Raw genomic sequence first — 21,836 nt, forward strand, 5'->3', positions numbered from 1 at the left:
AAAAAAACCTCTGCATCAAGCTATTTATGTCACAAAGTGGTTACTGAGCATCAACTCAGGGGATGTTTCTGGACTGTCTGATTTAGAGAGCAGGAGTGTGTCACCCAGAGGATACACAGCTACGTTCTTGCTGCTAAGCGGCTTTCATCTAAAAATACCAAGGGCCAGCTTGGCTACTGGGTAATTGGTCCTCTGCAGATTTCAATCTTCTCTATATTCTCCACCATGACAGAAAGCTGAGGGCAGAGCTGCGTGCTATAAAAAGGCAGGCGTGTCTCCCACCGAGCCCCAGCCCCAAATCATCTTCCATCCTCCCATTACCATTCTGTTCGAACTGAGCAATGGGAAAAACAAAACCTTGTTTAAACCATTCCCTTTTTTAAAATGTATTCATTTATTTTCATACCTAAAAGGTTTAAGTTACACAGAGTGCCTGATGGTGGTTGCTGGGAATACAGAGCAGGAGTGTGGAAAATGGTACGCAAAACACAATGATTAAAATCCAGTACTTATAGTCATACATTCAGAAGATTATTTTAGTGATGTTTATGTGTCAAGCTTTCTTACACTATACAAACCTGTTTCATGGTAAAAAAATAGTAATTGTTATACTATTTTTATACAATATGCAACAGTTCATAAACACATATAATTAAATCAGTATTTGGAGATAGCATATATTTTGTTTCTTAAGATATTACTCAAAATAGCCAACAATTCATAGCTTCAAATAAATACTTTCCCTTAAATTAAGAAAACAGGCCTTTGAATTCCCTTGGGCTTTAATATTTTCATTTTCATTGTTTCATCATGCACTTCTTTATTGACCCAATGAAGTTGTTCTTCCAATGCAATCCACAGGATATCTGTTCAGGAGAAGTCTACTAATTTTAAGAACAGAGGTGCAATGGCTTAAATTATTCTCACAGTGCTTAAAGATGACCCTTGAAAACCTTCAAAATAATGATTCTGAAGTCAGTTTCCAAAAACATGCTTGTATTTGATGCACTGGTCTGAACTAAAAAATCAAATACTTAGAATTATGTGGCTTCTCTATATTTAAAATATAACAATTATGAGAAGCTAATTGCACATGCAGAGGCCCAATGAATGTACTGATATTTTTCGCTGACAACACACATTCTCTATCATTCCAGCCCAAATGCTGGAATAACAACAACAAACAACACCATCAAACAACATCTGTTTATCCCAGGGCCCTTGGGAAGGACTCGACAGATGGATAAAAATGCCAAATCCAGTTTAAACATCTGGCTGACTCTGCGACCAACAATAATAATATGATTTCAATTGGGATGCAGGCAATTTTATTCAAACTCAAAAAACAGTAATATTTTGGGGTTGCCCTTAGAAACTTTCCAGAAAAACTCTTTAAAAACCAGATCTTTTTATTTGATTCAGCAAGGCAGTTAAAAGCAACTCCATGGAGTCTTGATATTAACAGGTAACCAAACAACTCATTAGTCTGATTTCTTAAATTTGGATAATTATAATTAATACTTGACCTTGGATATCAGACATTGCAATTGATGCAAAATAAATTCTCCTTTGCTCATTACTCCCAGGTAATGAGGCACAGGATTATGACCTGAGTTAATCAACAATAATAATCCATATATTTTGGACTTTTAGAGCAGCTGAAACTAGTTCAAACTCATTATAGCATTTCAAAGGGGCTCATTAACAATTGCTACGCATACTTTCCAGGTGCAGAAGGTCTCATGTTTGGTTTCCACCATGCTATTTAAAGGATGCCAGATTGTAAGCATTCTTAAGTAAGAATACTAGGTATATCTCTTACGTAAGCTGTTGGTGGGAATAATATGAACTACAGTTGGTCTTTCATTAGTGTTTGTTAGTGGCTTGAGGAAGAAAAAGGATTCCAGGCACAAGGAGAGGGGGAACTACATGCCCTGAAGAATTTAATTAGATAATTCAAGGTAAATAAGTAATAATTTCCAGGAAACAACCACCCATTGAAATTCTTAAAGGCATGTTGCACTCATGTTTATTACCAATTGGACACCGAGAGCTCTCTTCCCAGCATTTCACTAACTAGCTAGCTAACTAGTTTGCACTTTGATTTAAAAAAAAAAATTCTTAAGGTGGAAGACAATAAATTCATGATATTGCTATTACAGGATAACAATCTGCCCCTCCCTTGACACTGGGGGAGGGCTGAGCTAGAAGCTACACAAGTGGATCTTTCATCCTGGTTTACTCCACAATTGTATGCTACACTTTATGTAGTGGTTTCTATTGTTGGTTTGATATTTTAAACCCCAAAGCTCCCTGGTCATGTTCATACCTCATTGACTCTATCCATGCTGGGGAAATAATTTGCCACTGTCATCATCTGGGGTGTGTTTTGTTTCAACTTCCCAGGCTAGTCAGCAGCTCTGGCTAGCCAGCTGATGCCTCACTGAAGCACTGGCTAAGCCAAGTCTGCTTAGCTTCTCAGATAAGCCAAAGGTGGCCAAGGGTGGCCACCAATTTTGAATTAAAGCCAAGGAGGAGGGGACAAATACTTTAATCAGATAAATACCCAGTCCTTTCAGTGGGAGGTAAATGACTGTGAAGCGAGGGCTTGCATGCATCTATTATCTCTAGTACATTTGTGTATCTGGGCAGCCTGAAGGAGGCAGTAAGGGCAAACATATACCACTTTGGAGCATCCACCCAATTGTTTGGTCACAGAACTTTAAGTAAAGATATATTGCTAACAGCCAGGAATATCAAAGCCATAGAAACCAAGCCATGGAAGGACTAGCACTTAACCAAGGACAACTCTGCTACAGGGAGACTGTTTGTTCCTGTAAAGGTTTTCTGCCTCTTCCAAATGTCAGCGTTCCTTTTGGTAGAACCACCCACCCCACAGCTTCCTGCACAGTTGGCTCCACAAATGGTGTTTTTGCAAAGCTCACTTATTTGCCAATGTGCCGTGTTTCTCCAGCCTTCCTTTGTATGACATATAGCCCACATCCTTAGTCATCACAGTCATCTTGCCTCTGAAGCTTCTCCTACTTAAGCGTGGATTTTCATCCATAAGGAACTAAGGGCTTTGGCTTCTTGCCATGGAAACGGCATGTATTTTGCACATTCTTACTGCAGGGGTAAATGTGCAGCAAAACTCACCACAGCTATTGGATAAAAAGCAATCTGTGCATGTATGTAAGAATGTGTGTGTGTATATACATACAGCTATAGTAACATATTAGTAAATGTGGTTCCTTCATCAGCAAAGGGGGCTTCTAGAAAACCATTTTGCTCTATTAGTCCTGTCTAGCTAAAAACTACTTAATTTTTTTACCATTGCCTTCACTAGATGGTGAAGAGAGTAAATCAGAAGTACATTTTGCCATGTTTGATGGGGCTTGCTCCCAGGTAAGCATGGCTAGGCTTCTGCCAACATTACTTTACCTCACAGAGAAAAGTCTGAGCAAAATTCTAGGGTTTCCTTATCTATTCATTGGCTTCCATAAGAATTCTAGATGAGAAAAAGTGATTTGAATGTTTTGAGAATCTAAAAGGGGTTTGACCAAATCATACCAAGATTCAGGAAGTGCTTTAGGGATGTCCAAAAGGTTTTTCACCTGGCATTTGTGGCTGCGGTATGAGAAACCTAATTGCATGTTAGTGCTATTAGTTCTTTGAATCCTAGCCTAGATGTTTGTATGTAATGTAATGATACTTCTTTTGCACACTCAGACAGAAGTTGAGGGAGCAAAGGATTGAGGTAAATCTTCAAGATCAGGGGAAAAAAAACCATGCATATGTTGAGGCTGCATTTAAAATATACTGCCAATAGGAGGAAAGTGTACCACTCCAGGTCACAGTCCTGAGGCTTATGATGAACAAATAGAAAGTCCTTTACTTTGTAACAGTGGCTGCCTTTAGGTATCACATTAACCCAGTCAGCATTTGTTTAACCATGACTTAAGCTGGATTTACACAAACACAAGAAATTACAAACCATGATTCATACCTGCAGTGGCTGATTTCACACATCATGCTAAACTAAAACCAAATAAAGCTCCCCATGGCTCAGCACGATAAAACATTACAGGAATATCTAAGACCTAGGATTTCCCAGTAAGTCTGTTGAATATCTACATGAGGCTGCTGGGGAGGTCAGGCATCTTCAGTATGCTGGTGATTCCCAGTTGTACATCTCGACCCCCAGCCAACTATAGGTGCTGATTATCACCTATAAAGCCCTTCACGACATAGGACTTGATTATTTGAGGGACCATCTGTCTTCTGCAGCTTCCGCCTGCCTTATACAATCAGACAGCATGCTTTAGGTTCCATCAATCAGATAGTGTCACCTGAAAAGACCCAGAGTGTCTACCCTATGGAGCAAGGTTCCCCTAGAAATTTGTATGGCTCCACTCTGACACTACATAAAGAAGCCCTTAAAGCTTGGCCTGTGTCCCGAGTGGTTGCAGAACACTTTGTGGGATGTATGTTCAGTTAGTGCTGGAGTGCTTTTTCCGGACATTTGCTCCGTATGATTTCTATATTATTGTATTTTTAACCATTTCATGTGGTAAATTGCTCAAGGTTGGGATGGAGTCATATTTCATCAATCAATCAGTCAGTCAATCAATCAATCACTCAGTCATTACACCCATCTGAAAAAGAGACAGCAGATTGTTACAATAATTATTGTGATAACTTAATTATTTCAACAGCCACAATTTTTTAAAAATAGACATGTTTGTTTCACCTAGACTTGATTTTTTTGAGTTCTAAGAAGTCCCTAGACGTTGCTATCTACATGCTTATACATGGAATACAATGGAAGATTTTAAAAAGTGCTGTAGAGAACGAAAGTGCAAGTACAAGACAAACAAAACAGCAAAAACATTGAAGAAATTGCCCGAACTACTGTATATTCTGTTGCAAGATGTGAGGTACCAAATTTCTATTATGCATGGGTGACCTAATACATCATGAGCACTGATGATGGATGACTCATGGGAATAGTACTACATTTTAATAAGATCAAGAATATAGCGCAGACAAATGCTGCAAGTTGTTTGCAGACAGTTGCTATTTCAGCCGTTCTAGTTAATGCAAGGTCATAGAAACACCAAACTTCTTTTGATCTTCTATGATACTGGAACTGCTCCTCTTCCTGAAATTCTAGAGGAGCAGGATGGAATTTTATTTGTTGATCAAACAATCAGAGTTGCATTCAACACTTCAGAAGTTTTGGAACATTCTAATTTCAGTTCAGCAATTCCACTTTCCCACACATTCCCAAAGTTTTAGAGACAATAAAAATAGAACCATGAAGCTTTGCAAATAACAAAAGAAAATAAACCCACAGAATACACTGAGCTTTGCTTTTGTACCCATCATGCAGCAGTTCTGAAGTCCTATTTTAAAAGCTACATAGAAACCACTCCAGCCTCTTATGGATGACAAAGCAAATGCAGTTGTGAAAAAAGCATTTAAATGATTTAGTATTATTACAGTATTGCTGCACTTAGTAGCTGTAGAAGAGACTTCAAATCCTTAATGAAGGTTTTCTCAGTAAGCATCTCAGATATCCTTTTGGTCATGCTATATATAGAGAACAAACTGCAGAACAACAGAGACCTTTCCAGGAAGCCCAAACCAGTCAGCAAGTATCTGTAAGGCTAAAGTTTATAGATGAAGGTAGGCAGGGGCATCAGTTGATTTTCTGCCCCCTCATGATGTGCAGCTAATTATACAAACTGCTTCCACTGAAAAGGACTGTATATGTGGCAATACAAAACCTCTCCCTTCTGATCTGTGAGAGTTCCCTTTTGCCTGTACATAGCCATATGTTACAGCAGTATAATGTACAAAATATGTGAATATATTTTAATTTTTATCCAACTGGGGATGCTTTAATTTAAGTGTGTCTTTTATCTTTGTGAACTGCTGAGGATAGATAGATATAGATGATAGATACATCTCAGCTTCATAATTTGAGAGTAATGTTACTGGAGCCACCAAGATTGTTGTCTTGTCAGTTATTGTTTCTTATATGCTGGAAAGCCAACACAGCTTGCATTAACTCAGTTCTAAAATTCTTCAGGCGTCTCAAATGTGTGATGTGGGTGGCCACTAATGTTCAAACTGCATATTGTCCACAGCCTTCTCTTGTTTGTCATATTGCTTCTGCTGATGGTGCTGAGTAACTCTTCTATCAGCTTAAATGAATATGTACAATCCTAAATAAGAGTTGCTGTTTCCAAAGACATACAATATTATTTCTATTTATAGATACAGCTCTCTTTCTGATAAATTCCCTCTCACCCCTATGGGTAGCATGTGCCTTCCTCAATCTTGGGTCCTCTACCAGAGGCCTGGGAATTTGAGGGTTCTGTGCAGTATCTGAGCTGTTCCTAGCACTGCACTCTTCTGGACAGAGAGCTCTGATGCTGTTCCTGGGATCTGTTGGAGCCCCTCTCCCAGCTTAGGAGTCATGGCCCCAAGTGCTCTTACCACCACTGGGACCACTTTGGCCTCGACTTCCCACATCCTCTCTGTTCCTCCTTCAGGCCCTGATACTTCTCCAGCTTCTCATACTCCTTCTTCCTGATGTTGCTGTCACTTGGCACCGCTACATCTATCACCATCGCTGTCTTCTGGTCCTTGTCTACTACTACAATGTCTGGTTGATTAATAATAATATACAGGTAGACAGATAAATGTGCACGGAACTAGGTCCTAAACATAGCCCATGCAATAAGCTAAATATACTCATAAACAATGGATGCACCATACCTCCAACAAATAAGCAGTGAAAGTTTCATAGGAGTATATTTAAAGCTGTGAGTTTTCACTCTGCACAACATTTTTGTTCAGCAACAGCTACTGTATCAGGTGCATTTGTCCATGTGTAATTTCAGTCCCTCTTTCTTCTACTGTTGGACAGTTCTAAAGATACAGTTTGTTTTGTTTTTAAATTTTTTCTTCAGTGGTTGTCTGTTTTATTGTTGTTCCAAAAGGAGTATTTTCTTCCTATTAGATGGACACAGGGCATACAATTATCCTGTCTTCTAGAAGGACGCTGACAACCAGGAATACAAAATAGAGCCCGAACATGGTGAAACCCAGGAATTTGTTCATCTTCCACTTGCAGAATGCAATAGAGAGGATGACAAATAGAAGCATGATGAAGAGGAGAACAATAGCACAGAATAACCCATTGCTGCTCACTACCACTGGAGAGAACTTGTTAACTGCAGCATAGAGGAGCCATGGCAGAGGAAGGCTGTTGAAGAAAAAAAAAATGCTAGTAAAAGCCAGCTTTGCTGATAATTGAAAGATGGTGTGATTCATTTATAATGGACAACCAGAAGAATAATCACAATATGTTTGCAGTAAACAAGTCAAAATGATATTTCTACCTCTAGAAAACAGCAGCATTGAAATGGCCAACTTTCTCATTCTTAAGGGTTATTCTCAGGTCTAAACAGTAGTTGAGTCCTGGGAGGTAGAAGCATATTTCAGTGCAATTTCTGTTGTGGTGGTTAGGCAATATAATAAGGCCATCATTCTCTGAAGCAAGGGTAGGAAATGTGTAGCCTTTCAGATAATGGAAAACTACAAGTCCCAGCAGCCCCAGGCAGCACGGTTTGCCTCCTTGTTCTGGAATATGGCAATCTCTCTCTCTCTCGCTCTCCTTTTTTTTTTTTTACATTTTTATATATTTTATTGTATTTTAAAATACAAATTACAAAACACAAAACCAATAACAAAAACATAAAATAATTCAATCAAACAACCAAAATACAACACATAAAAACTTAACCTCTACATGCACCCATCACCCGTGAGACCTACCCCTTTATCTCTTTACTCATAGATTTTTATTATTAATAATTTTTAATAATAAGCCCTCTCCAAAAGGATGATATATATTGATCTGGTTTTACTCCCTTCCCTTTAACAAAAACATATTCCAGAAATTCACCCTATATAGCATCAAAATCATTCCTTTTTATATTTTAGTTCACATGTCAATTTTTCATTAATAGCAATGTTCCATACTTTTTTAAACCAATCTTCAAGCTCATATTCAAAATCCACTTTCCATTTTTTAACTATTATTAATTTTAAGGCAGTAACAAAAATTATTATCATCTCTTTCTTTTGCCATTCTAGTTTCATATTTCCAAAATTTAACAGTAATGCAATTTTAGGACTTATTTGCAAATTAATAGATAATATTTCATTAATCTCAGCAAATACCTTTTCCCATTTTTTTTTACCTTTTCACATTCCCACCATAAATGCAAATAAGTCCCAATTTCTTTTTTACACCTCCAACAATTTTTAAAATAATTTCTGTTATAATAGCTTAAAGTTACTGGAGTTATATACCATTTCCAAACTGTCTTATCACAGTTCTCTTTAATTCCAACAGACATATTTTTCATAATTCTTTGCGTCCAAATCTTTGACCATTCCTCTTTTGTAATATTGATACCTAAATACCTCACTCTCCCAACTAAATTTCATTCCTTGTTGTGCTTGATTACATTCTGTATTTTATATATTTTACCTATTAACCTTTTGTTACTTTGTATCATTCTGTTTCATCTGTATTATTAATTCCTCAAATTTTGTAAACTGTCTGCATTTCTGATATTGTTTTACCCAGTTCTTAATCCATGCCTCCAATTGTAGTACATTATACCAAGATATTTTACTTTGTTCAAATATTTCCTTTATATCATCTCTACAAGAAACTTTACTTAAACAATCTTTCAATCTTAATACTCCAGCTCGCTCCATATCTTTTATTAGTCCTGCCTTCTCTGGAAATTTTTCTAGATCTACAATTCAATTCAATGGTGATATTCCTGGGCTAAATATTTTTTATTTTTATGCCAAATCTGTAAGATAACATTACTTATTGGGTTTTTTATTTCTATGGAACATTCTTGTTTTGTGTAAAAAGAAAACAATCCTTATCCCTTATCTCCCCTAATTCCATTTCTCCCCAAATCAATTTTTCTAATCCATAGGCACTCCCCCCCCCCCCGGCTATTACTATACATACCCAGAACAAGAGGAAAAACTGAAATATAAGATAGTTCTCTCGCAATTTGAGGACACTATTCTTTTGAAGCAGAGATGAGCCATAATATTTTACTGTATTTTGATTAACATTTAAATAAATTACTAAGATGAAATAGCCCTAGGGACACATTCAGTATTACATGACTCTGTCTTTAAAGGCCACTTGGGAGCTATAGCTGGTCCTGAATGCAGTCCCGGGTGTGCCTTAGTACACTCATATAACACATCTACTGGGCTGGTTGTCATCCATAAGTGCTTGGATATTGGTGGGACTGCTTGTCTCCAATTGTCTCTGCCATTTGGTAAGAACTGATAAAGCTGGCATGCTTTGGGTTCCATTTATTAAGTAGTGTCAACTTGCTGGGCTCAGGAGACAGACCTTCTCTGTTGCTGCAGCTGAATGACACTCTCCCAAGGTCTGCACAGACCTGATCCTGTCTGTCTTCAAGAGAGTCTTGAAGACCTGTCTCTTTCCAGTAGTACTGGAACAGGAGGCTATGTATTCCCACCATTAAGGCTGGGTTGTTGTGTGTGTAAATTGTGCTGTTTTCTTCTCACGATATGGCTGTTTTATTTTTATTTTATTGTTTTAAATCTTTGTTAACTGACCAGATGCATGTATGAGTGGGAGGCCATAAAAACTGAATGAATGAATGAATTTATTAATCCAAGTATATAATCTGTAGGGCCATCTTTATGCCATAGGTTCATTATTTCATTTCCTATGTCCAGTAGGAATTGTCCAGTAACATCACCCTGCTGCTGTGCTAAGAGAGAACAGTGAACAGGACTGTTCTTTCTTAGCAGAGCAGCAGGGTGATGTTAAGTAGTAGATTTTCCATGCATACTCCCTCCCAATAGCCTCCTTCAACAGATTGCTAAATTGCCATGAAATGACTTTGGTTTTTGGTTCCTGCCATGTTGTACTTTTCCTACTAATAAGCATTAAGGGCTGAGGTCTGGTGAAGATGCTTGTCTGCATCTCTTGCTTCATCTGCCCATTCTAGCTGCTCAAATGGATGAAATGTGCAGCTATTAGCAGCTGCATTTGGATAAGCCTTGGCTTCCTGCCAGCTGCCTACCACTGCACTGAGAAATAAAATGTATTGGGCAGATACGTGGGAACTATTTTTTCCCTTGGACTTTCAGATTTCTAACTTCTAGAAAATTTTAAAGTAGCACAGTGGGTACTCTGAAGCTTTATTGTGTATCAGCATTACTTTTTTTTAGCTGGTATTTTTAAAAGTTGGCTGTACTATTGTAAGAACTAAAATGTTGGGAGAAGCAGATGGAACTTAATGACCAAATTCAACCATAGGGAAGAACATGTACAGGAGCAAGCAGTCTGAAGAGATAAAGAAGTCAACTTTGAAATCAGACAAGGACTGGATGACAGCAACCAGAAAGTAAGAAAGTTAACTGCCATGCAACAGGTCACATTTGACTCAGCAACCTAATCTTCAAGGAAAGAACAGGTAAGGTGATACATGATGGAATGCAACTAGCAGAGAATAAAAGCCAAAGCTATACAGGATTCTGTCAGAAGATCTCCATTTGGGCATGCTGCCATCAACATCTGCTGAACACTCTTGTCTTTCCCAACCCCTGTGCATCAACAGTTTTGTAGCAGAGCAAGTACATATGAGAGTATGTTTGTGTTTCTCTGTGTGTAAAGCTCAGGCAACTGTAATTAATAAAGCTTCTGAAGGTTAACAGAGACTCTGCATGTGCTCTGTGTTCCCTTGAGCACTTCATTATTTAAATGCCTCCCTGTTGACCAGAGCATTGCGCCATGAAGCCTTAGCCTCATCGATCTAGCCTTGGGTATCAGAAAGTAAAAGTAAATGAACATAACATTGTAATAATATTTACCCCACTGTGATGTCAAATATGTTACTTCCCACAGAGCTGGAGACTGCCATGTCCCCTAGTCCTTTTCGTGCCACAATGACACTGGTGATTAGATCAGGAATAGATGTACCAGCAGCTAAGATAGTCAAGCCCATGATTTCTTCACTAATCCCAATCGTCTCTCCAACCTAAATAGAAAAGGAATCACTGAAAGCAAGGAAGCAAGACATTTCTTTGCAAAATATACAAAGTAAGGGACTGGCTAGGATCCACCATGTAGAAGTACATAAAATTGCTATATTTGCTCTTTTATAATTTACTCCTTTTCCATATTCACCTTGTTTCAGTCTTCAGTAATGGCTAATTATTAGTTGGTATATTTTGCTGAGTCTGCAACTCTTTACTGTTGATTTTTCTTTTGTGCTTTCAACTATGATTTTTTTAACAGCATTGCTTTAATGTTAGTTTGTTAAAATAAACCTATTTTAATATATGCTACTTTGAAGCTGCTCTGATGTGGAAAATGAACATAAATGTAATATAAAATCAGAATGTAACTGGTACACATTTTGAAAATAAAGATAATACTGGTGTATTAACCCAGATTGCATTATATGTACCAGCTAATTGTAGGAAGGGACAAAGCATTATGAAGAGCATTGAAGTCTTGATCCAGAAAAAAATCCTTCATAAATTGAAACATTTCAATACCTGAGTGCTTCAGCTGAATGCCTTGTTCATGCAACAGGCATGTCAATAACACTATAACAGTGGGCAATTCTGTTTGGATTAGGTAATACAAAAGGATTCTGTTAAAAGAAACTCATTGCTATGACTGTATAATTCCCTTTTGAAGTGCCCTTCTACATTAATTTTATTTTAGTTTGAAAAGCTGATTTCAACATGAATATGTCAAGACTTGGCTATCTGAAGGGCTGCTTTCTTTCCAAAGGTGCTGCCTGAAGTTCATCTCCAGGAGTCCTTTTCTGATTGTCCACCTTTAGCGGTGAAGAAGGTCAATAAGGAGAAAGTACTTTTGATTTTCATGCTCTGGCTTTGAAATATTCAGCACATTTGGTACTTAACCTGATGTCTTCTTCTTATGCTGGTCTATGACCGTAATAAAGATTTGATTTGATTTTATGTCTTCTTAGCACTCCTCTATTTGTCCAAAAATTATGATGTTTTAGTTTTTAAATTTTATTTTGATAATGAGATTTCTGACTACTTTAACGTTTAATTTATTTAGACAGCTGAATTTCACTGTTTGATTCTTCCCATACTACAGGAAACTCTGGAAATTCATTTGGGATTGCAGAATGAACTTCAGCTCTCAGTCCTGACATCCCCATTCTCTCTGTATACATCCTATTGTCAAGATGGAAATCTAAAGTCAATAAAAAGCCCATCTTTTAAAATACCAGTGGAGAAAATGCATCAGCATGTGATCTAGTAAAATGTTCAAACTGCTATTACTTATTTATTTATGACATTTAGAGTTCGCCCAGCTCCAAAGTGACTCTGGGCTGCTTACATTAAAAATAATGTTCAATCAATTATTGAATCAATTAATGCAGTGATTAAATATAAGCCAAAACATAAGAGCAAGTCTATCAAATAGCTTACCTGATGTGCCCACCAGACCATTAGGTAAGAAAATACAGCTATCCAAGAGATGGATCCAAAAAATGTGAGAGGGAAAAGCCTTTTAGATGACTGAAAGAAAGTAATAATGACAATGTGAGTGTGCTCATCTTGTAATACTATAAGCCTTACTACTTGAACATAACATGCATAGTGTGCCTGGGTTTATCAGTTTCAAATCAAACTTCATCCAATTAACATGGATCCCATCCATAAAAAGCACTATGTTACTTGGGAGTGCATGCATTAGACGAAGTTCTGTTTGTTATGTTACTATGACAGATACCCAGGAAAGGTTTCTCCATTTAGTAGCTGTTTATAATTGATATACTATGATTGTATTCAGTACGTATAAGCAAGATAATTTTTGTTCAGTTTTGAGATATTTTGTCAGAGAATGAAAAATCAAATAAATAATAATTTCTAGGAAGGACATTAATTATTATTTATATTTATTTATCAGTTCTATTTTTTTTAGCATCTTTGTTCTAAACACTGGTTTCTTGTTAAAAACACAGCTCTGGCAACTAGAACTCTTCCACTGCTGATAAAATTTAGCCAATTCTATTTTTGAGCCCTTTCCTAATGATTCACAATATGGAATTCACATTTTTCACTTTCTGCCATTGGGAATAATTTGATGTGATTATATGCCCCTTGTTTCCTCCATTCCCAAATCACTTACAAATAGTCATGGAGGTTTGCCAAGTTTTGTGACTATTTCTGCCAAGCTTGATTTCTTTCTTTCTTCTTTTTTACCTGCTCAAACCTAATTCATGTTCAACTCAAGACTTTATTACAACCATAAAGCTGGCAATCAGATACAAATCAAAAGGAAAAAAGGAAGCTAAAAAAAAAAAGAATAATACAATTTTTCAGACTTGAAGAAAGATGAATGGTGCATATGAAGGCACAAAATTGGGCAACCCAGGAAGATATATCTGAACAATGCTCACGCAGGAGAATGACAGATAGAAGTAATGCTCTCTGCTAGGTAATTTCTTCCAGATAGAATGGATAAAAGTCTGCAGAGAGACCAATAAAAGAGCATGTGGTTGAAGAACCCCAACAAAACAGTAGAAAGCAATGCATCCAGCCTGGCCAGAATAAAGGCCTAGCACAATTTCAGAACTGTGATAGAAGAAAGGTAGGTGGCTGGCACATGCACATTTGAAAAGATGCCACATGCTGTGAGACTGGAATCAAATTTAGATTGATTTGAAAATCAGTGTCCCAGATAGGCTGCTTAAGAATACTTCTTTGTGTGTAATGGACAAGACTTGCCAACAAGAATACTAGGGAGTGAAGCTTGACAATAACTTTTCTGAATCAGGTTGAGTTCAAATGGCCCTTAAAAATCAGTAGGAAAAAAGTTAACTCTACCCAAAACTTTAAAAGATATTACCAAGCTCTAGCATCTACAGAGACCAAGCCTATCTCTAAATGTGCAGCAGAATTCTTAATACATCTTGGGATTGCAAGGATAGCTCTAATAAGCTTAGAATGAATGAGTACAAGGATGTCAAGCATTTTGAAGGTGCAGACTTGGATACCACAGAGAATGAGAGATGACTTTGACTATATAGACATTCAAAGCTGCAGGGATAAAGTGATATATAAAAATGTTCTCTCTAGGATAGCAAGACCTGAAATAGGACTCCAAGGTATTTATAAGTATGCACCTGCTTGATAGCATTGCCATTAATTTGCCCATTATGAATTTTATGATAGTTTCATACAAACACTAAGACTAGTTTATACTAGTTTTTCCTTTGAGCAGAAAAAAGCCAAGCCCTCAATACCCTTCTCATCCCCTTCTGAGACATGGACATGATTGTGATGTTACAAGAGCTGGACAATTCAGCCTGCTAATATAGGGAGAACATGAGTGGGGACAGAGAGGCCTGAATTATTGAGTTAATATGTAAGTAAAAAAGTAGAGGGGCTAGAATGTCTCACCCCTCTCTGATAGTGACAGCTCCAGAGAGGTTCCCCCAGGGTAAGCAACTGACTGTCAAAGTGGTGTTGGAATAGAGGGGCTACATGAAAAGAGATAACCTTTATCTATTAAGGACAGTTTCTCTGTTGGAATTAAATCAAAGGTTGATTTAAAATTGACCAGGGCTTTGAACGAGAGCCCCTGGAGTGGTAAGAATTTTTTTCTGCCAAATGGCAGAGAACCAGACAGTGATCAAGAGTTGACTGGTCTCCTCTGAAATGTACCTGTTCCTCAACTAAGATGTTTCATTTTTAACCCAGTTCAATAGTTTTAAATAGAGATATTTAGCATATAACTGGCTGGTTCTATTAAGTAAGCTGGTAAGTCTATAACTAGCAGGGTTTTATCTATTTCCTTTGTTTTTGTAGAATAGGATAACAATGGAGTGGCTCCAGTCAGCAGGAAAACATGCTGAAGTATTAATATGGATAGCCAGGACTGGAGTCCACCAGTCCTTGTTTTCCCTTAACAATTCTGAGGGATAAAATCTCTTCCTATGTCATTTTCAGGTTTTGGTTGTGAAATGAGATTGTTGACATTAGATGTGGACACAGGATGCCAGTTAGGGACAGAGTAAGTCACAGCTAGATTGTCTAATGATTCCATGGTAAAAATATTTTGGAAATCGTTCTCCCAAGATTCTGTGGATATTTGCAGACTGGACCAAAACCTCTAACACTAGAGGAACTGTTAACTAAGTGCCATAACTAGGAAGTGTTGTTGAGCTTAGCAGTTGCGATTAACCTCCTCCACTCTTCTCTTGTAGCTTTCTTTTTCATGGATTTTAGAAGAGCTTTGTAGCTCTTCTTTACAAACAAACCTGGAGAGTTGTTATATCAAAAAGCATGTATTGCCGCAAACAGGGCCTTTTTTGCTTTGATAGTGTCAAACCAGGGTTTGGATCTAACCTGAGAAGGCTCTGACAGTCTGAGCCTGAAGAATAAGGATAATAGACTGAGAATATACTAACACTTGCTCAGAGGAGTCTGCTAGGCAGATGTGAGAGGGAAGCTGAAGGAGGGGATGGATCTAAGTTCAAGAGACCTAAGAAGTCTTTTGCCACTCTGGAGGCCCATTTATTCCAAACATGCCCTTTTGAAATTAATGAAACTGAAAAGTACTTAACTGTGGATGAATCCTGTTGGGATTTAAAGTAATGTTAAATTATAGTAGAAACTTTAGAGTTGCTGTTGATGGAAATACGAACTGTTGGGTGTCTGCAAAGTCTAAGGGGAAAATTTCTTCTGCATATAAAGTCTAATAGGCATCTAAAGAAGCAAGCATGCAGTCAAACATAAAAGAACTATTAATACAATATTTTATAGGTTGCCATTAAATATTTATACAGGTAAATGGCAATGTATTCACTGCTATTGACTGCTATACAAGGTCTCCAAAAGCCCAAACCAAATGTCATTTATCACAATATTCTTATTAAGTATTTTCTCCACCAAGCAATCTAATGGAAGCTGAAAAATCATGAACTTATTTATGTATGTTCAATAATACTATCAGGGCTAGATCTGTTCTTTATAAACATACTTTTCATTTCAATTCATATATAAAAGTAAAAACAGTCATTTTCTCACTGGATTTCTAACATCAGGCAGAGTCACCCATAATGGAAAAACAAGAGGAAAAATAATCAGATATGTAAGCCGCTTCTTGGGGGTATCAGGCCAAGCCAGGCTGAGGGGCTGATCATCTTCTTCATCTTCCTGTTGTGAAAAAAAAGGACAATATTAATCTCAATGAAAAAATGGAAAACATCTTGTACTTTTTTGGTTTAAAAGAAATCTATAGCAGGCTGACTTCATTTGGCACTGAAGAAAAAAATAAACTGAAGAAAAAAATCCAGCAATGCTATATATGCCAGGTTTTGAAGGAGAATTTTGCTTACTCATATTCTATCTGTGCTCATCACTCAACCCGAGAGGGAAATATCAGCCCTGCAAGATAGATCAAATCAGGAAACACACACCACATGAAATACTGGAACTCAACTGTTATGGGGTGTTGTAACAGAATCTTGAAAGCCTGTCAGAGATTCTTTTTATTCCCACTTACATTAAGAGAATCAAGGCTTGGCAATCTTGATTCCTTACCCCCCTCCTGGCTAAGCTGATGTTTACATAATGGTTGTTGAATTCCTTCTTCAAGGCCATCTCTATATTTCTCTTCTGGGGGGAGGGGATGTGGGGGGGAGAAGCTATGTAGTACTGATTACCCTAATTTAATATTTCATTTCTTTCCCTTCACACTGATGACCAGAGTCTTCATCATACTGCATGATGATGACCACCAACTTGGATGGCTTTAAAAAGATATAAACACATTCATGAAGTTTGCCTTCATAGTTACTAGAGGACTATATGTCTATCGAAATTTATCCTTTCAACCATGAAAATTGTGCATCTACTCAACCTAAATATATTTGTGGTCTTTTCCACAAAATAAAACTGTTGTTATTCCTATCTTCAATGTAGATATGCATATAGCTATATTGCAAGCTATTCTTTTTCATCTCCTGAAGGAGAAAACTGATTTATCTCTTTGAACACCTGTGAGATCAATTGGCTGAGATAATACATATAACTCTTTAATTACAGTGATTTCAGTTTTGAGTGAACATCTCTGTGCACATATTGGAAAAGGAGTAAAAAAAAAAAAAAAAGAATACAACCTATTAACTCCATTAAGAACTAAGAAGGAAAACTGCCTTCCTCCTTCATTGTAACTAATTATGGTTTGATGTTAAATATAGATTGAAATAAATTACGTAAGCAGAGTTTGCTCCTCTTTCTGTTTGTCCTTTTAAACCAAAAGATGGCTATTATGCTGCTAAAATTTTTTTGACACCAATGTGACAGGCCTTACAAGCAGAGTCATAACAGTTAAGACTAATGATCTCTAGAGCTTCACACATTTAAATATATATTTCCTACTTCAGCACCCCTCAAAAGTTGTTTTTAAATGGAGACACTCAGTATATTGTATACACAAAATCACACAATTAAAACACATAAACACAATTGCCTAGATAAAATTTGATAAAATTCAGGATGCTTTGACAAAAGAGGACATATATGTATGCAAAAAGACACTTTATACAAGAACTTTTACGGATATAAAATAACCAGCACCCTGGTATATCAGGGATTCATTGAATCACAGCTGTTCAATAACACACTTAATGATCACATAGCAAACCATGAAAGCCTTACTTCCTTGTTAGAACTAAGCTGCCTGTTTCTTTTACTTAACATTGTCTTTGTGATGTTAAGCACTCACATTTTTTCTTTGTTTCCATAGAAACTGATAAAAAAGGAACATGCTTGAGTATGAGGAGATAGGAATATGAAGTTGAATATTATTTTTAGTAAAGTCAGAGGTTAAAATAATTCAGCTGACTTTGAATTTCTAAGGAATGTTATAATAATATAATATACATTATATTGTATTATATCACATTATATCACATTACCCTATATGATCCTATACTAATATTCCATATTTCATTAGGAACTATTTCATATGGAACTTCTGTAGGTCTTGTGGTTTTTTTCCCTCCTGTCTTTACAGACAAACTATACAAAGTGTGATAAAACAGAACATTTTGATACGATTAAGAACGTATAAAAATAGCTTTTCTAACAGTGTTAGTATTTTAATATGTAGCCATTCTTCCTTTATAGACTCTTAAAATGCATACATTGTTAAGATTCAGTTAGCTTATCAGTAGATTGAAATCAGATGATTAAAGATGCAATCTTATAACCACCTGTGGGAAACACAAATCCTGCTGAATTCCAAAGAAATTTTTACATATGCATACTCAAGTAACCCTATAACAGGGCAATTCTAGCATCTTCTGTAAAGCTGGAGTCTGTCAGCTATAATTTGGAGGGCAGAAATAGACAGAAATATGATTCTCTTTGTTCACTATCTGTTCCCTACTTCCACCTGGACTACTGATATGGCAAAGAAGCAGAAAAAGAAGTCAGTGTTCTTTCTCTGAGATCAGAGCCCAGATCCTCAACCTTGGATAGGATATAAAATGAACAGTTTTACTGCTTCAGTGAATCTGTTTTTTCTCACTGTGAGGTGACTCCAACCATTCTGCAGGAGGATTCTATATTGCCCCAAATTACAGAACTCCTAGTATTACAGCCAGTTATCCCTATCTCACCCTAACAAAATTCCATGGAGTTCCAACAATAAGGGATGACTGGAAAAATATAATTGGAAGGAGAACTAATATGGGTGATTGCTTAGAGAAATGTACAATTCAAAATATTTAAACTGAAGAAACCCAGCCACTGTACTTCTGGAAAATCAGGGGCTACCAAAAGAAATAGTTTTTGATGCACAGTTATCTGATTTATGCAGCATCCCCATTCCAGAAATGGAACTTTCCTGCATAGCATGCCATGATGAACTCAAGGTTTTTTAAAATCAGTCCCAAGTCTTCTACAATTCACAGTGGGATTCTGACCTGGTATTTGGATATTGCTGGGCTAATAAAATATAAATAAATGTTTGCAACATAAATTACTTTCATATATTGTTAGTATCAGTAGTACTTGGCAAGTGAGAATATGGTGTAGCTGGTTTGGGTTTGATCTAGTCACATAGGAATGCAATAATTCTTTTTTTTCCCCCCTCAGTTAGAAGGTTCTTTTTTTAAATGACAGTCTAAGTATTCTGCTTTTGAAGATGAGAGATCCTGACTCTGCAGGTTTCTTTATGGTTTAAGTGATGTAAAATGATTACATCTTCAATATTCTATGAGATGCAGTTGTGCTTCCTTTCACCTCCGTTCTTCCTGAATAATTTCTGAGGCATGACTTACAGGAAGGACAGACTTCTACAATAACTGATTCAGTACTAGGCTCTTCTATATTCCTTTCCTAAAAAATCAAAATCTTTTTTTTTTTGGCAAACAGAGGCAAATCGAGGCAAAGCAATTCATACAGCTTTCTTGAAATCTAAGTGCTGGATTATATCCAGTGTAATCAGAAGATAAAAAACAGTAATTCTATGAAAACATGATCAATTGTATTTTTTTTCTTTTTTCCTGTTTGGATTTGCTTGCTGTGAAGATGTTATGAAATACATTCAACTTTGAATTATTGAGTCATTTCAAAAAGATGGAACACATGAATATTGCTCTGGACCTTCATTTTATATATATATTAAACATCCCTTATAGATAGTGGTCCATTTGCCAAACTCATTCTAGGTCAAGCAAAGGCCATGCCTTTCAAAAGCTGTGAAAAATATTTCAAGGGGCACTTTACAAAGTTTACTGACCCAACTCTTCTCAAAGCGCTGAAGCATTTCTTTCCTGGAACGGCTGTTTCAAGGGCTTTCCCAGCTGGTCTTCACATGTGTGTATAGAAACATAGAACCATGAGGCTAGAAGGGACTTGGAATTCTTCCAGACAACCCCCTGTCTAACCTTTGCTTGAAAACATCCAGTGATGGGGCACCCATGACTCCAGAAGGTAGCTGTTCCACTGCTTAAAAGCTCTTATGGTCAGAAATCCCTCCTTATTTATTATCCACACCCTCTCCTGTGACAGCCCTTCAAGGAAAATTGTTATATCTCTCCTTAGCCTTCTTTTCTTTAGGCTAAATATACCCAGTTCCTTTAACCTTCTTCATAGGACTTAGCCTCCAAGCCCCTTGCCATTCACTCTTTCCAGTTCTTCAGCATTCTTCTTCTATTATGGTGACCAGAATTGGACACAGTATACCAGGTGTGGTCTGACCAGTGCAGCATGGAGCAGAATGATTACTTACTGTGATTTCAACACTTATTATCTCTGTTGATGTAGCCTAAAAAGTCTAGGTTTTGTCAGCTAGAGCACACTCCTGGCCAGGACAGCTGTTGGCATACGAGGTGCCCTTGTGCAGAATTCCACAAAGGCAAGTCAGTGATGTCGAATCTATCCTTCACTTGCTGTCCGTTCACACTTTTGATTCTTAACTGTGCCAATGTTTAAGGCATTGCCTATAGGTTGTTCAATCTCATGCGTAGTAACTGTATAACAATCTAAATGGCTTTTCTTATTTGTTGAGCAGGTTGGAATTTAAGAATGTTCTGAAGCACTGCTTCTATTTTCAGGAATTGTCTGTCTTGGGTTCCAAGAAAACAGAAAGTTGAACCCACTTAGGGAGAGTACTGAACACCATGACACAAGTTATGGGGACAAACTCTCAGTGCTAAAATAAGTTGTCCAGAATCTGTGTGGCCTAAAGAATTATCCAACAACATCTGCAAGAGGAATTGGCTTGCCACTGTTTGTCTATATAGTGATCATTCCAGCCAATGATTTCTTGTGGTGGTTTTGCAACATAGTATCTGTGGTGACAGAGAATCAGGTTGCCTGGCCAGAGGGATACGCATATCCTTTTGTAGCTGGAATTTCATAATAATTTCAGTGGAAAGTTTTTTCTAGGGAAAGGAAATGCATCTAGAAGCTAAGGCCAAGTAGAATTAAATATTGTCAAGAGGCATCAGCTCTGGAGAATACTATATGAGAGCCAAGGCTGGTGATGTGGGAATCAATGATTCTCAGGCCAGAGAGATCATTATGCAAATATCAAAGAGGTGTCTCTAACACTCAAGGCTGAGGAAAAGAGGCTAAGAACCTTTGGAGGAGGAAAAGGAAGATAAGGAGGAAATTGATTCCTATGTTCTGCTGTAGGCAGATGATCTTCTTCTTCTTCTTCTTCTTCTTCTTCTTCTTCTTCTTCTTCTTCTTCTTCTTCTTCTTCTTCTTCTTCTTTTCTTCTTCTTCTTCTTCTTCTTCTTTTCTCTCTCTCTGTAAGTTGTATGCAGCGTGCATGTGTGTGTGTGAGTCTGTATATGACTTTTTTGTTTACAATAGAACAACTTACCTAACTATTCTGAGTTTGTGAAGCTTCTGCTGTTACTGAATTCAGATTGACTTTCTATAGAGTAAATATCAATAGTCATGCCTGGTGAAGTCTGATATTGTGGTGCGTTTGAACATCTAGTCTTGATCACAGTAATGTATAAACGGCGATAATGTCTGGGATCTCACATTCATAGATTATTTTTAATTTTAGTAGCTGCATGCAATTATGGGCACAGAGTTCTGTTATGTCATCTTGAGGATGTGGTAACCCAGCAACAGGGCAAGTCATTAATAAAACTACTTCCTATTTGCCTAGAGTGTAAGAACATTTGTATTGGATTGTTTCAAGGAGAACATCTTGCTTC

General features: G+C 37.1%; 1 protein-coding gene across 1 annotated transcript in view; it reads right to left on the bottom strand.

Moving 5' to 3' along the window:
- Window positions 1–453: 453 nt before the first annotated feature.
- SLC24A2 (solute carrier family 24 member 2) overlaps window positions 454–21,836 on the bottom strand; it is a 75,548-nt gene continuing 54,165 nt past the window's right edge. Inside the window, exons 9-12 of the mRNA XM_025163574.2 lie at window positions 16,174–16,302; window positions 12,568–12,657; window positions 10,963–11,129; window positions 454–7,276 (exon numbers count right to left, since the gene is read on the bottom strand). Coding sequence (XP_025019342.1) covers window positions 7,027–7,276; window positions 10,963–11,129; window positions 12,568–12,657; window positions 16,174–16,302 — 636 coding nt within the window. The 3' untranslated portion in view covers window positions 454–7,026. The remainder of the gene's footprint in view (window positions 7,277–10,962; window positions 11,130–12,567; window positions 12,658–16,173; window positions 16,303–21,836) is intronic.

The sequence above is a fragment of the Python bivittatus genome, unplaced genomic scaffold (assembly GCF_059951505.1).
Source record: "Python bivittatus isolate LINGU-HERP-01145 unplaced genomic scaffold, Pbiv_v1 ctg000850_np1212, whole genome shotgun sequence".
Taxonomy (NCBI): domain Eukaryota; kingdom Metazoa; phylum Chordata; class Lepidosauria; order Squamata; family Pythonidae; genus Python; species Python bivittatus.